The sequence below is a fragment of the Osmerus eperlanus genome, chromosome 3, assembly GCF_963692335.1.
Source record: "Osmerus eperlanus chromosome 3, fOsmEpe2.1, whole genome shotgun sequence".
In the NCBI taxonomy this organism is placed as follows: Eukaryota; Metazoa; Chordata; class Actinopteri; order Osmeriformes; family Osmeridae; genus Osmerus; species Osmerus eperlanus.
Genome location: NC_085020.1, coordinates 226,773 through 240,991, shown reverse-complemented (window position 1 = coordinate 240,991; position 14,219 = coordinate 226,773). Strand labels below are relative to the sequence as shown.

Genomic DNA, 14,219 nt, shown 5'->3' with positions numbered 1-14,219 from the left:
GGTGAAGGCCCCCAGGTAGTACCTGTCTGTAGCTGGAGGTGAAGGCCCCCAGGTAGTACCTGTCTGTAGCTGGAGGTGAAGGCCCCCAGGTAGTACCTGTCTGTAGCTGGAGGTGAAGGCCCCCAGGTAGTACCTGTCTGTAGCTGGAGGTGAAGGCCCCCAGGTAGTACCTGTCTGTAGCTGGAGGTGAAGGCCCCCAGGTAGTACCTGTCTGTAGCTGGAGGTGAAGGCCCCCAGGTAGTACCTGTCTGTAGCTGGAGGTGAAGGCCCCCAGGTAGTACCTGTCTGTAGCTGGAGGTGAAGGCCCCCAGGTAGTACCTGTCTGTAGCTGGAGGTGAAGGCCCCCAGGTAGTACCTGTCTGTAGCTGGAGGTGAAGGCCCCCAGGTAGTACCTGTCTGTAGCTGGAGGTGAAGGCCCCCAGGTAGTACCTGTCTGTAGCTGGAGGTGAAGGCCCCCAGGTAGTACCTGTCTGTAGCTGGAGGTGAAGGCCCCCAGGTAGTACCTGTCTGTAGCTGGAGGTGAAGGCCCCCAGGTAGTACCTGTCTGTAGCTGGAGGTGAAGGCCCCCAGGTAGTACCTGTCTGTAGCTGGAGGTGAAGGCCCCCAGGTAGTACCTGTCTGTAGCTGGAGGTGAAGGCCCCCAGGTAGTACCTGTCTGTAGCTGGAGGTGAAGGCCCCCAGGTAGTACCTGTCTGTAGCTGGAGGTGAAGGCCCCCAGGTAGTACCTGTCTGTAGCTGGAGGTGAAGGCCCCCAGGTAGTACCTGTCTGTAGCTGGAGGTGAAGGCCCCCAGGTAGTACCTGTCTGTAGCTGGAGGTGAAGGCCCCCAGGTAGTACCTGTCTGTAGCTGGAGGTGAAGGCCCCCAGGTAGTACCTGTCTGTAGCTGGAGGTGAAGGCCCCCAGGTAGGCCACGATGGCAGCTGAGATAAGGATGTTCCCGGTCAGGTTCTTGTAGAGCTCTCCCAGGTTGAAGGCCGTCTCGCTCCAGCGAGTCTTCTCCCCGCCCAGGCCGCCAATCAGCTGCTCTGCTCTCTCCAGCTTCCTGCTGCACATCTCCACCTGCAGGAACAAACACATGACTAACAAACCAGAGAGCTGCACCTTCCATGAGAGTAGGGGGAAGTAGGAGGGAAAAATAAACAAAACCTTTCTACCATTTTTCCTATGAAAGAAAGGGTTTCTTTCACACGTCAAATTTTTCATGGGCCTACAACAAGTCTGTGAACACCCACATAAAAGCATCATCAAGCTTCTATGGGTTATCCCAGATGATGGAGGTAGATGGAAATCCTCATCACCACACACTTTAGTCAACTGAACTTTCCAGCATGAAAAACAACCAAATGGGACGCTTGTGAAGTTGTCTGAGGAGTTCAGCATGGTATAGAGAGGCAGGAGGGGAGAGAACCCTGATGTTCTCCTCCTCCAACAGCAGCACATCAGACAAGCTGGGATGGAGGCATGAGGGAGACATGGAGGAGACATAAAGGGAAGAGATCTGGGACCGAGAGGTAGAAAATAAGCATTTTCTACAAAGTTACAAGAACTGGAAAAAAACGTCAGCAGCAAACTTCAAAGCCTACAGAGACTGTAAACAAATAGCACAGAGACGAGGGGGGGGAGCAGACTAATATTCCAGATAGGTTTGGCCAGAGGCAGAATTTGTAATCGTTCTATTTTAAAACAATATACTGAAATTGCCAGTGAAGACTTGTGGTGTTTAGTCAGTGCTGCTTGCTGAGTTAAACGTATCAGAGAGATCTGCCGTCTGAAACGGGTACAAAAAACTCAACAAAAAAACACGATTTGTGACTTTAAGAATGAAACTCTTCAAAGTGAGCCTGTTTACACCAAATAAACAGCAATGAATCTTTAAAATCCAGACTTGGAACAGAGAAAGTTCTGTGGAAGAAATTGGGATTTACTGTGTGCTTACATTATTCACTAATCAATAGAACTAGTCATTGGATATTAGTTAGTACGTTCTCATGTAAGCTTGCTATTAATAATGTATATTGTGTCTGTGTCAGGGTTAATAGATGTTCGGGGTCAGGAGAAAGTACTGGCTAAACGTTCCTTGTCATGACTACAAGGAGAGCTCCAACTATGAACTCTCTAGTCTGAGAGTTATCATGTGTTGGGAGCAGTGAATCTCTTTCTCTGAGACTGTTGAAACGTCATTACTGCCTGACTGTCACAATCCATGTTTACATTCTTGTGCCCTATAAAAGATGGTCCTCCGGCTTTCAGAGCTGAGAGAGACATGATTGAGACCTAAGCCTGGTGTCGTGTTGTCATTTTATTGTCAGGGGTCTAGTTTTCTCTCCCAATCTGCAGATTGATAAATACTTATTAAAATCCAGAACTCAACTGAACTTAGTCACTCCGTTTATGAAGAGACGGACAAAACACTTTCTTCATCAATTGGCGTTGTCGAGCAGCAGGATTACAGAACCAGATCCAAGAGAGACCCACGGCGGCACCAGTATAAAGCAGAACCCGTGGTGCACAAAACTAAATGGTAAGGGGATCCTTTTCCAAAACCCCATTCACGGACTGCTTTATGCTTGGTGCGCCTGCTGTCCCTCTGCGATGCTGGTAACGTAAACAATTTAAGAACCTTTTATTGTGACGTTCAGTTGGGAGCCTGGTCTTAGCAGACCAGAGTTTGCTAGGCCTCAACAGGAGGAATGATAATATTAGAGTTTTGGTTTAGTAAATTTGGGTCATTAATTGACTTGCTATTTTTACTTTGTCTAGGTCAGAGTTGGCACACTCTGATAGCGTACAAGAACTCTGGTCGTGTGAAGTATTGAAAAAGTATGTAAAACAATCTGTGTTCTTGATCTGAGGCAAAGGATCTGTTAAGAGAATACGTCCCATACTCTTGATCTGGGGAAAAGGATCTGTTAACAGAGTCTCTGTCTCAAGACGCTCCGGGTCATTTCTTGCTTCTCTATCAGAATCAGTTTTAGCTTGATCTGACTGTATGTTCTCAAGATAGACAATGCCACGTCGTCTCGTAGCTTCAGTTAACCATATCATAAACATTGGCCAGCTGACAAATTGTTTACACGTCCGACTTGTTTCCTTGTCTTTCAAAACCGCTTTTAAACTCTCCTATATTTATTTACATCAAACGTTCCCTCCAGCGGAAAACAATGTCTTGGGTCATGATTAATCCACGCATGCCATCTCTCAATGCTTGACACTGCTTGAATTCCATGTAAATCAAACATATATCGGGCTGGACTAACAACGTCTCTATCGCTCCCGTACTGGAAGCTAGATTACCCATACTGAATTACAATGTATCTGAATACAAAGTATCTGTAACAAATCTCATAATGGTAGGCTATGTAGCCAACTCTTATGATTTACTGCAGCAAGAATCACACAGCACTTTACCACTATAAAACGGTCACAATATTGAAGAATAAAAGAACTACAATATCATGTGGGACAAAACCCTTTCTTCATCAGTTCACACCCCTAAAAGGAAGTGCAAAGAGCTCAGCTGCAGCTGTCTGAACGATGCAAAGTAATTCAACAGCAACCCAAATTTTCCATTAATGCTGTAAAAGTGTGCAAGATAAGTAGTAGAATAACCTAGTTAAATGTTCAGAACCACAGGGCCCCTCCCCCCCAGGTCCGCCCCTCCCCGGGTCCGCCCCAGGTCCCCCCCAGGTCCGCCCCTCCCCAGGTCCGCCCCGGGTCGGCCCCTCCCCAGGTCGGCCCCTCCCCGGGTCCGCCCCGGGTCGGCCCCTCCCCAGGTCCGCCCCTCCCCGGGTCGGCCCCTCCCCGGGTCCGCCCCTCCCCAGGTCCGCCCCTCCCCGGGTCCGCCCCTCCCCAGGTCCCTGACCTGGTTCTCCAGGCTGGCCTTCTTGCTCTTGTTGGTCTCCAAGGTGGACTGCAGCTTGGCCAGTTTGTCCTGGACCTCCTTGAGGGCCGCCTGTTTCTTGCCCAGGCTGTCCATAGCCACCTTCAGCTCTCCCTCAGCCTGGGCCAGCTTCTCCTTCTTCGGGGCCACCACCTTGGCCACCCTGCAGAGGACAGCAGGAGTCAAGTCACTGTACATCTGATTCATGCAAACTCTTCCTAAGTATTGCTTGAATCCCAATCTTAGACCCCCAAATGTTGCCGGAATGTTTATTATTTCTATGCGCAGGACTGTGTGAACGTACTTGTCGTAAGACTCCATGGCGCGGACCCACTTACACAGCCCCTCGGCGGCGGTGGACGCCGTGCGGATCTTCTCTGGGACAAAGTCTGGGTTGGTGATGTACTTCTGCCGGATGATGGCGATGAGGTTGGCTGGGATGTTGTCCTTGTCATACTCGTGAAGGCTCTGGAGGAACTTCATGTCTCCCAGCAGCTTCTTGGCAGGACCCCAGTAGTCCTCCACCTTCTTGCCGGAGCCAGAGGGGTCTGGAACTCTGTCAGGTTTCAGCCCCTTCAGGATGCAGATGGTCTCCATCACCAGCTTCACAGCCGGGGGAGGGCTCTTCATGGACTTCACCACTGTGATGTCCTGGACGGAGGGAGGGGAGGGGGGGGAAATGAAATGCAATCATATACATCAGTACATCTTTTAAAGGTCTGTTATGTTTTTTTTGTCTTTATGATGAAATAACTATCAGTGACAGGCATTTCTATCTGAATACCAACAGTGTGATGAGGCAGATGCTAGGCCAGGCTGCCTCAGGCTGTGGACTGAGATGCTGGTGTGGCTCCCTACCTGGTTGGTCAGGGTGTCCAGGGCTGACAAGGCTGACTCCAGGATGGGCATGGCAATGGCCAGGTCAGCGTCACACTCGTCCTTGATGGCCTTGGCTGCCATGGCCTGCTGGTTAGCCACCGCCTCATCCACCTTCACCACCTTCTCTGTCTCGGCCACGTCCACAGACTCGTGCTGGATCACCAACATCATCTCGTCCACCTGCTTGCTGGCCACACGCAGTTCTGGCTGCAGGGCCTCCAGCTGCACCTGCATGCTGGCCACCTGGGATGCAGCCGACTCCAGCTTCTCCAGACCCACCTCGTAGCGCTGCTTCAGCTTGATCACCTCGCTGGGGGGGGGAGGAGGGGGGAGAGAGGTAGGGGTGTGAAGCCATGTGGATGGAACGAGATTAGTAGGGAGGATGAATGTTTAAAGGATTGTGTGTAGTTTGTGGATCATCTTATCAAAGATTTCCTGGTGAAAGTTGAAATCAAATAAAGCCAACCATCCTTTTATCAATCATAATCATGAAGCACACAGGCATGATTCAAACTCTTGTAAACTGGTATTGCAGAGAAGGTGAAAGAGGTGTAGAGAGGAGAGAAGGTGGAAGAGGAGGAGAGAAGGTGGAAGCTGCCATACGCTCTCTTGTTCTCCAGCAGGGTCCTGAAGGTGGAGATGAGCTCCAGGTAAGACGTTGGCGTGACGTAGTTGTGGCGCTGCAGTTCTGACAGGAAGCGTTCCGACAGCGTGATGGTGGAGGTGTGGAAGCTCTTGCACATGTTGATGCACCCCTCCCGAGACTCGTCCGTCATTTCCACGTCCTCCAGGAAGCGGGAGGCCACAGCCTGCAGCGCGTCCTCCGGCCAGCTCTGCAGGAGGCAGGACATCTTCACCTACACCGTCTACAACTCTGCACACACTAAACAGCAGCCCTGTTTGAATTCTCCAAATGTCAGTAAAGTTAAAACCCTTTAGAAGTGTTTAAATATGCATAACCTGTGTAAAAGTAATGTGAGGATGTACTGGATAGAGGAAAGAATCACTTGTGATTCGCCTATAAATTACAATAGATTTTTCTATGGGTCATGACTACGGGCCATTTTGGAGAGGAGAGCAGCTCTGGATGTTAAGAGGAGCAGGCTGAGACCTGAAACCAGTCGATGGTGCAGCAGTTGATGAGAGCAGGGAAGCGCCTCAGGCGGCTTCTGAAGGTGTCTCCGATGGGGCTCATGGCCAGCACCACGTGCAGCTGAGAGCGGCAGCGCTCCAGGAACATGTTGAAGAGGGCCAGCGGGCTGCCGTCCGTCTGCTTGTCCCGCTCCCGCTGGCGGTCCAGCACACGCATTCGCTCACAGATCTCCTGCTTCTCGTCCACCGCAAACAGGTTGGGCACCTGAGGAGGAGGAGGGTTACAACATGACCAGGAACAGACCAGCCCATCTAGAAACAGGCTATGTCCTTCCCAGGCCGAAGAGACCCGTGTGCTGGCATGAGCTGTGGGAGGTTAAAGTGACTAAATTGGAGGTTAGTTCCATAATTGATGATTATTCAGGACAGATACTGAGTAGCTGTGACGTCACACTGCAGCAGAACTAGTGATGGTGCAAGTGCTCACGCAGACAATATTAGGCTGTTTAATGTGCTATTAATTCATGTATTTATTGGGCATATTTCTCCCTGCACCCACCTCTCCAGTGTTCAGCAGGTTACTGACGTCCTCCAGGAAGGACTCCTTTGTGATCTGTGTGTCGGTGAACAGGAAGACTCCGTGAGTCTCTCCCTGCGTCGACTTCCTCATGATCATCTTCAGGTCATCACGCCACTCAGCCGTGCCGTAGCTCTTGGAGATCTCCACCTGGAAGAGCTCCGCCTCGGCCATGTGGGCGGCCAGGCGGGTGAGGGACTGGCGGCCACTCCCTCCCACCCCCACCAGCAGGGCGTGGCCGCGGGGCTGCTTCAGCACGCGCGACACCCGGCACACGTGCTCGATGGCAAAGCGGAACAGCACTAGATTCATGACGGCCTTGCTGATGTTGTTGTACTCATCCAGGTGGGACTCCACCACCTGGCGCAGCTGCTGCAGATGCTGCACCTCACGGTAGCTGCGGTCTTCTCCTTTGGGGTCGTGAAAGTCGCAGAACATGAGGCTGCGCAGGTCGTCCTCGGTGACGCGGCCGTCCTGGTCCTGGTCAAGGTGCTGGAACAGCTGGTGGAAGTCCTCCTTCAGGCAGCTGCCACACACCTGCTGCAGGTGGCTCACCATCCAGGCTCGGTCTGTGTCCTGCACCAGCCGGTCGTAGTACACCCTCTGAACCTAGGAGGGCAAAGGGGCAGACCAAGGTTAGGGTTAACCTAACCAACCTGACAGAACACCAGGGTTAGGTTTAATCTGGTACTCAGTACACAGTTGGTGCTGCTCACACAAAGTAAAGCTCCATTTTTGAATAATGAAAGAAGAGAAACAATGAAAGTAGTTTTAAGAATTGCTATAAAACTGATACATGAAGTCTACACTTTAAAGAAAGAATGGAGTCACAAAGAATAAGAATGAATGAAGAACAGAATGGTTTAAAGGTCAGCGTTCTATTTCTCTTCCATTAATATGGAAGAGCTGAACTAACTATCACAGTCTGTGGCAGTGTTAGCCAGCTCAAATAAAGCTTGCCAATGCCAAAATAGAAAAATGCAGGGACACACAAACACACACACAAGCGCACAAACACACACACACCTCGTGCACCCAGAGGCGTTTGATGTGGCTAGGCTGCTCTGCTGTCTCTGGCCGGGACAGACAGATGCCCTGGATGACGCGGGAGAAGTCTCGCAGGTTGAACAGGTAATGAGACTTGGCGGGGGTGGGCAGCAGGTTCCTGGTGGCCTCCTGGTACACAGACATGGTGGCGTGGATGATCTGGGATGTCAAGCTGGAGAATGGCTTGGGGAAGGAGAACCTGGACAAATACAACACAGAGCAGAGGTCTCTGTCCTGCTCTGGCCAGACCTGGACCTGTACTACACACAGACCTGGACTACACACATACCTTGACCTGCACTACACAGAGACCTGGACTACACACAGATTTGGACCTGTACTACACACCTAGACCTGCACTACACACAGACCTGGACCTGCACTACACACATACCTGGACCTGTACTACACACCTGGACCTGCACTGCACACAGACATGGACCTGTACTACACACAGACCTGGACCTGCACTACACACATACCTGGACCTGTACTACACACCTGGACCTGCACTGCACACAGACATGGACCTGTACTACACACAGACCTGGACCTGTACTACACACCTGGACCTGCACTGCACACAGACATGGACCTGTACTACACACAGACCTGGACCTGTACTACACACCTGGACCTGCACTACACACAGACATGGACCTGTACTACACACAGACCTGGACCTGTACTACACACCTGGACCTGCGCTACACACCTGGACCTGTACTACACACAGACCTGGACCTGCACTACACACAGACCTGACCCTGTACTACACACCTGGACCTGTACTACACACCTGAACCTGCACTGCACACAGACATGGACCTGTACTACACACAGACCTGGACCTGTACTACACACCTGGACCTGCGCTACACACCTGGACCTGTACTACACACAGACCTGACCCTGTACTACACACCTGGACCTGTACTACACACCTGAACCTGTACTACACACAGACCTGACCCTGTACTACACACCTGGACCTGCGCTACACACCTGGACCTGCGCTACACACCTGGACCTGTACTACACACCTGGACCTGCACTACACACCTGGACCTGCGCTACACACCTGGACCTGTACTACACACCTGGACCTGCACTACACACCTGGACCTGCGCTACACACCTGGACCTGTACTACACACCTGGACCTGCACTACACACCTGGACCTGCATTACACACCTGGACCTGTACTACACACCTGAACCTGTACTACACACAGACCTGGACCTGTACTACACACCTGGACCTGCACTACACACCTGGACCTGTACTACACACAGACCTGACCCTGTACTACACACCTGGACCTGCGCTACACACCTGGACCTGCATTACACACAGCAGACACATCAACTCGTTTAAAATGCTTCACTGTCTGCTTCACTTCCTTTCCTTAGTATAGATACTGATGTGTTTTTGATGTGTGCTAAAAACACGTCTCCATACAACATCTTATTCCTGTCCTAAAAGCTTGAGCATAAAACAGCAATAGCTTCCTCATTTGCGGTCCTTAATAATGTGTAATTGTTGTGGAGGTTTAACTGATATCAAAGTTCAAAATGTTTAAAATCTTTTTGGGGACAAAAGCCACTACCTGGTACACTAGATCTGTAAACACACATCCACCCCTCTAGTACACTAGACATCTGTAAACAAACATCCACAAGTACTGCCTCCACCCAGCAGAGACAGGGCCAAGCCTCCACCCAGCAGAGACAGAGCCCAGCCTCCACCCAGCAGAGACAGGGCCCAGCCTCCACCCAGCAGAGACAGGGCCCAGCCTCCACCCAGTAGACAGGGCCCAGCCTCCACCCAGCAGAGACAGGGCCCAGCCTCCACCCAGCAGAGACAGGGCCCAGCCTCTACCCAGCAGAGACAGGGCCCAGCCTCCACCCAGCAGAGACAGGGCCCAGCCTCCACCCAGCAGAGACAGGGCCCAGCATGGAGGCTCACCGTATGTTGAGGTGCCAGTCCAGAATTCGGGAGAAGATGGTGTACATGGTCTTCTCATCAAAGTCGTTGATGGTCACCGTGTTGAAGTGTCGGAGGAAGCGAGGTGTGATGGGGTTTCTGCCTCCACCTAGAGACAGACAGGAAGAGAAGAGCTCTCTATCTCTGGCTCTCCATTCCTGTCACTGGGTCATCTTATCATCCACATCAATGGAAATAACATTGTATTATACTGTATATTTAAGTGTGTGTGAGTGTGTGTGCGTGAGTGTGAGGAGGGAGGACGTACCAGGTGGGCCCATGGCACACATGATTTGGATGTCCACCAGTTGTATGGTGGAGCAGTCCCTGGTGTCGTACCAGTTCCAGTGGTCCAGCCACTGGCGCAGTAGCTCCACAGGGGGCTGGGCCCCGTAGGTCTCCTTGGTCGGCATGTTCACATCATCCACAAACACCACCTGGGGGAACACTACCTCTTAATGCCTACTCACCACCTGGGGGAACCCCACCTCTTAATGCCTACTCACCACCTGGGGGAACACTACCTCTTAATGCCTACTCACCACCTGGGGGAACACTACCTCTTAATGCCTACTCACCACCTGGGGGAACCCCACCTCTTAATGCCTACTCACCACCTGGGGGAACACTACCTCTTAATGCCTACTCACCACCTGGGGGAACACTACCTCTTAATGCCTACTCACCACCTGGGGGAACACTACCTCTTAATGCCTACTCACCACCTGGGGGAACACTACCTCTTAATGCCTACTCACCACCTGGGGGAACCCCACCTCTTAATGCCTACTCACCACCTCTTAACAGTTCCTTACCACCTCTCAATGCTTCCTCACAAAGCATGGACATGTGGAGACAGGGACCCCCCCGTCTGCCTTATCAGAGGGCCCTGCCATCCACCACCCCTTCTTACCGTTCTCTTGCCCAGTGGGGGGCCATACATGCCCTTGCGCCTCTTGTCCAGCTTGGACATGATGATGCTCTGGGTCTGGGCTGCGGAGCTCTGAGCAGAGAAGTTGATGAGCAGGGGGCTGTACACATCCTTTCTCAGGCGGTTCAACAGAAAGTCCTGAGGGAAGGAGGAGTGGTTAGAGACGCCCTGGAAGTGATGCTTATAGGACTCAGAACCTTCTAAGATTGCATGTGTGCCACAGTCCACAAGCATTCATGAGTTTCGTTTTGTGTCTAAACTGGTCGGTAAAGAGCTCTTCCTGGGTCCAGAGTATGAGATGTGTGAATCTGTTGTTCTTTGTAGTTCAACACAGTTCTGATGACGTGCAGACTTGAGACCCACCTTCACAGGTACAGACACACAAGCATGAACATGTGGAGGGTAAAGTGAACATCTCAATTAAACTTGCTCTATGGAGGTAACATGTTAACAGGAAAGTGTTCATACAGAGTAAATTAGAACACATGAACACGTTCTGTTCTTTGTCTGGTTGGTTACCAACAGGTCTGGGCTGCGTTTCCCGAAAGCTTCGTAAACCTAAGTTGATCGTAGAATCCATCGTACGACGAATCTTAGTTTTACAGGCCGTTCCCAAAGAAACCGTAGCTAAAGTGTCTCTTGAAAATTCGTAGCTCTTGAAAGCGCATAGATTATCCTACTCCTTACGAGCGTGTTTGGGAAACGCACGTAAGAAATATCGATCGTTATTTTGCTTGAACGTTGCTACGATCCATTGTTATCGGGAAACGCAGAGAGGTGTGAGAGGAGTGAGAGGAGTGAGAGGAGTGAGAGGAGTGAGAGGAGTGAGAGGAGTGAGAGGTGTGAGAGGAGTGAGAGGTGTGAGAGGTGTGAGAGGAGTGAGAGGTGTGAGAGGAGTGAGAGGTGTGAGAGGTGTGAGAGGAGTGAGAGGTGTGAGAGGTGTGAGAGGTGTGAGAGCTGTGAGAGGTGTGAGAGGTGTGAGAGCTGTGAGAGCTGTGAGAGGTGTGAGAGGTGTGAGAGGAGTGAGAGGTGTGAGAGCTGTGAGAGCTGTGAGAGGTGTGAGAGGTGTGAGAGGTGTGAGAGCTGTGAGAGCTGTGAGAGGTGTGAGAGGTGTGAGAGGTGTGAGAGGTGTGAGAGCTGTGAGAGCTGTGAGAGGTGTGAGAGGTGTGAGAGGAGTGAGAGGTGTGAGAGGTGTGAGAGGTGTGAGAGGAGTGAGAGGTGTGAGAGGAGTGAGAGGTGTGAGAGGAGTGAGAGGTGTGAGAGCTGTGAGAGGTGTGAGAGGAGTGAGAGGTGTGAGAGGAGTGAGAGGTGTGAGAGCTGTGAGAGCTGTGAGAGGTGTGAGAGGTGTGAGAGGTGTGAGAGGTGTGAGAGGTGTGAGAGGTGTGAGCTCTTCATTAATCTAAAAGACCCAAGGGGGTCTCTGAAAGCTGTTCCATCAAACAAAATGACTTCAGTGTCAAGGTGACAAGAATGTAAGGCAAGGAGTCAGGGAATAAGATGAGGTTCAGTGAACACATCCCAAATGATGGAGTTGAAGACAGCAGAACCGCTTGGCAATTTTTAACTTGGGGTGGAGCAAGAAAATAGCTTTTGTGTGCCATTTTGAGGTGGGAGTATGGTTCTGGAATAGGGTCATGAAGACTAGTTTGCTCAACAGATTATCCCTTGGGGAGTTATTTCTGGGAATATATGTTAAAATAGACAAAGAGATGGGTTAGTGTGCTTCGGTCTGTCCAGACATCTTTAAGCCCGCAGCCTCCCCTGTGAGTGTACTACTGGACCAAACACAGACAGTCATGTGAGAGGTAATGTGTTTTGAAAGCAATGACATCAAATGAGGGGGAGACAGAGGGCAGTGTGTGTGTGTGTGTGTGTGTGTGTGTGTGTGTGTGTGTGTGTGTGTGTGTGTGTGTGTGTGTGTGAGAAAGGGTGTTGGCATAATGAATGAATGCAAGAGTGTGCGCATGTGTGTGTGTGTGTGTGTGTGTGTGTGTGTGTGTGTGTGTGAGAAAGGGTGTTGGCATAATGAATGAATGCAAGAGTGTGCGCATGTGTGTGTGTGTGATTGTGTGTGTGTGTGTGAAAGGGTGTTGGCATAATGAATGAATGCAAGAGTGTGCGCATGTGTGTGTGTGTGATTGTGTGTGTGTGTGTGAAAGGGTGTTGGCATAATGAATGAATGCAAGAGTGTGCGCATGTATATTTTTGTTACCTCTGCATACGTGAGTCTGTTGAGGCCTTCCTGTGTGGTTCTCTCTGTGTGTAATGTGTGAGTGTGTGTGTGTGTGTGTGTAGCAGCATGTCTGTGTGTTTAGGAGCATGTGTATGTGTGTGTGTGTGCTTGTAGCAGCATGTCTGTGTGTGTGTCTGTGTGTGTAGCAGCATATGGTTCTGTGTTGAATCATGATTGTGTGTGTAACAGGCTAGATAATGGATGGGGCTGTTAACATGATGGATGGGAGGCTCCTCCTGCTAGGGTATGGAGCGTGGCGAGGCGGGGTTGGGTGTGTCTGAGGTTTTGATCATGGGGGGGTTAGGGTTGGTTGGATGACATGGACAAAGACCCTACTGATCCACCCTGGGCTACTGATCCACCCTGGGCTACTGATCCACCCTGTGCTACTGATCCACCCTGGGCTACTGATCCACCCTGTGCTACTGATCCACCCTGGGCTACTGATCCACCCTGTGCTACTGATCCACCCTGGGCTACTGATCCACCCTGGGCTACTGATCCACCCTGGGCTACTGATCCACCCTGGGCTACTGATCCACAGCATGCAGAGCTGGGCTGCAGCGAGGCTACAGCAGGGAAGATCTCTTCCACCTGCTCCCTGCACGTTTAAACACACAGATACAGCTCCGCGTTGCATACCAAGCTCACACACTTCCAACCACTGTCACTCACTCACACTGACTGGCAAATATATCCAAGTGATTCATTGTAGCGAAAAGCAAGGTTTCTCAACAGGGATGCAGTGTCCTAGGTGTCCACACCCTACAGTGTCTAGTTAGGTTTGAAACTGCAGCCCTCACTATGATGTAGACGCTCTTGCCGGTGCCAGTTGGTCCGATGAAGATGGTGGGCTTCTGGTGGGTGATGAGCAGCTCCATCAGGGCTGTGGAACACACGGTGTTCTCTGTGGGCACGATGATCTCGCTGAACTGCAGGTCCTTGGCAATAGGGGGCGCCGCCTTCAGCTGGTCTGTCCACAGCTCCCACCTCCCAGGGCCCTGCAAAATAACAAGGACCTTGTTTCAGAATCTCTTTTTATGTGCATGGAAGTTTGTTTTTATATTGAAAAGTCTCAAACATAATAGGATGGCAGAGCCTCTATACACAGCTGTTATCTCAAACATGATAGGATGGCAGAGCCTCTATACACAGCTGTTATCTCAAACATGATAGGATGGCAGAGCCTCTATACACAGCTGTTATCTCAAACATGATAGGATGGCAGAGCCTCTATACACAGCTGTTATCTCAAACATGATAGGATGGCAGAGCCTCTATACACAGCTGTTATCTCAAACATGATAGGACGACATCTACATCCTAGGTCAGATTCACGAGGAAGGATATGGTCTCCTGTGAGTATTCAGTACCAGACCACAGTATGACCATCATGGATGCAGCCCTCAGCCCCTCACGCTGACTAGGTGTGGACGGAGCCCAGTCCCAAATATCATCATAACCCTAACCCTAACTTTCCAAACAGTATGTTAGACAAAAATTCTAATCCTATTCCTTGGGGAGGGACCATTTCTTGTGTACAGTAGGAGGTACATCAATGCAGCTCAATGTAGAGCAGTTAGCAATGCTCTC

General features: G+C 50.9%; 1 protein-coding gene across 1 annotated transcript in view; it reads right to left on the bottom strand.

The window, feature by feature from the left end:
- dnah7 (dynein, axonemal, heavy chain 7) overlaps nucleotides 1-14,219 on the bottom strand; it is a 102,357-nt gene that overhangs the window by 39,331 nt on the left and 48,807 nt on the right. Inside the window, exons 36-47 of the mRNA XM_062456298.1 lie at nucleotides 13,430-13,627; nucleotides 10,376-10,531; nucleotides 9,731-9,899; nucleotides 9,445-9,571; nucleotides 7,455-7,674; nucleotides 6,411-7,037; nucleotides 5,871-6,116; nucleotides 5,363-5,592; nucleotides 4,739-5,069; nucleotides 4,185-4,531; nucleotides 3,863-4,043; nucleotides 874-1,059 (exon numbers count right to left, since the gene is read on the bottom strand). Coding sequence (XP_062312282.1) covers nucleotides 874-1,059; nucleotides 3,863-4,043; nucleotides 4,185-4,531; nucleotides 4,739-5,069; nucleotides 5,363-5,592; nucleotides 5,871-6,116; nucleotides 6,411-7,037; nucleotides 7,455-7,674; nucleotides 9,445-9,571; nucleotides 9,731-9,899; nucleotides 10,376-10,531; nucleotides 13,430-13,627 — 3,018 coding nt within the window. The remainder of the gene's footprint in view (nucleotides 1-873; nucleotides 1,060-3,862; nucleotides 4,044-4,184; nucleotides 4,532-4,738; nucleotides 5,070-5,362; nucleotides 5,593-5,870; nucleotides 6,117-6,410; nucleotides 7,038-7,454; nucleotides 7,675-9,444; nucleotides 9,572-9,730; nucleotides 9,900-10,375; nucleotides 10,532-13,429; nucleotides 13,628-14,219) is intronic.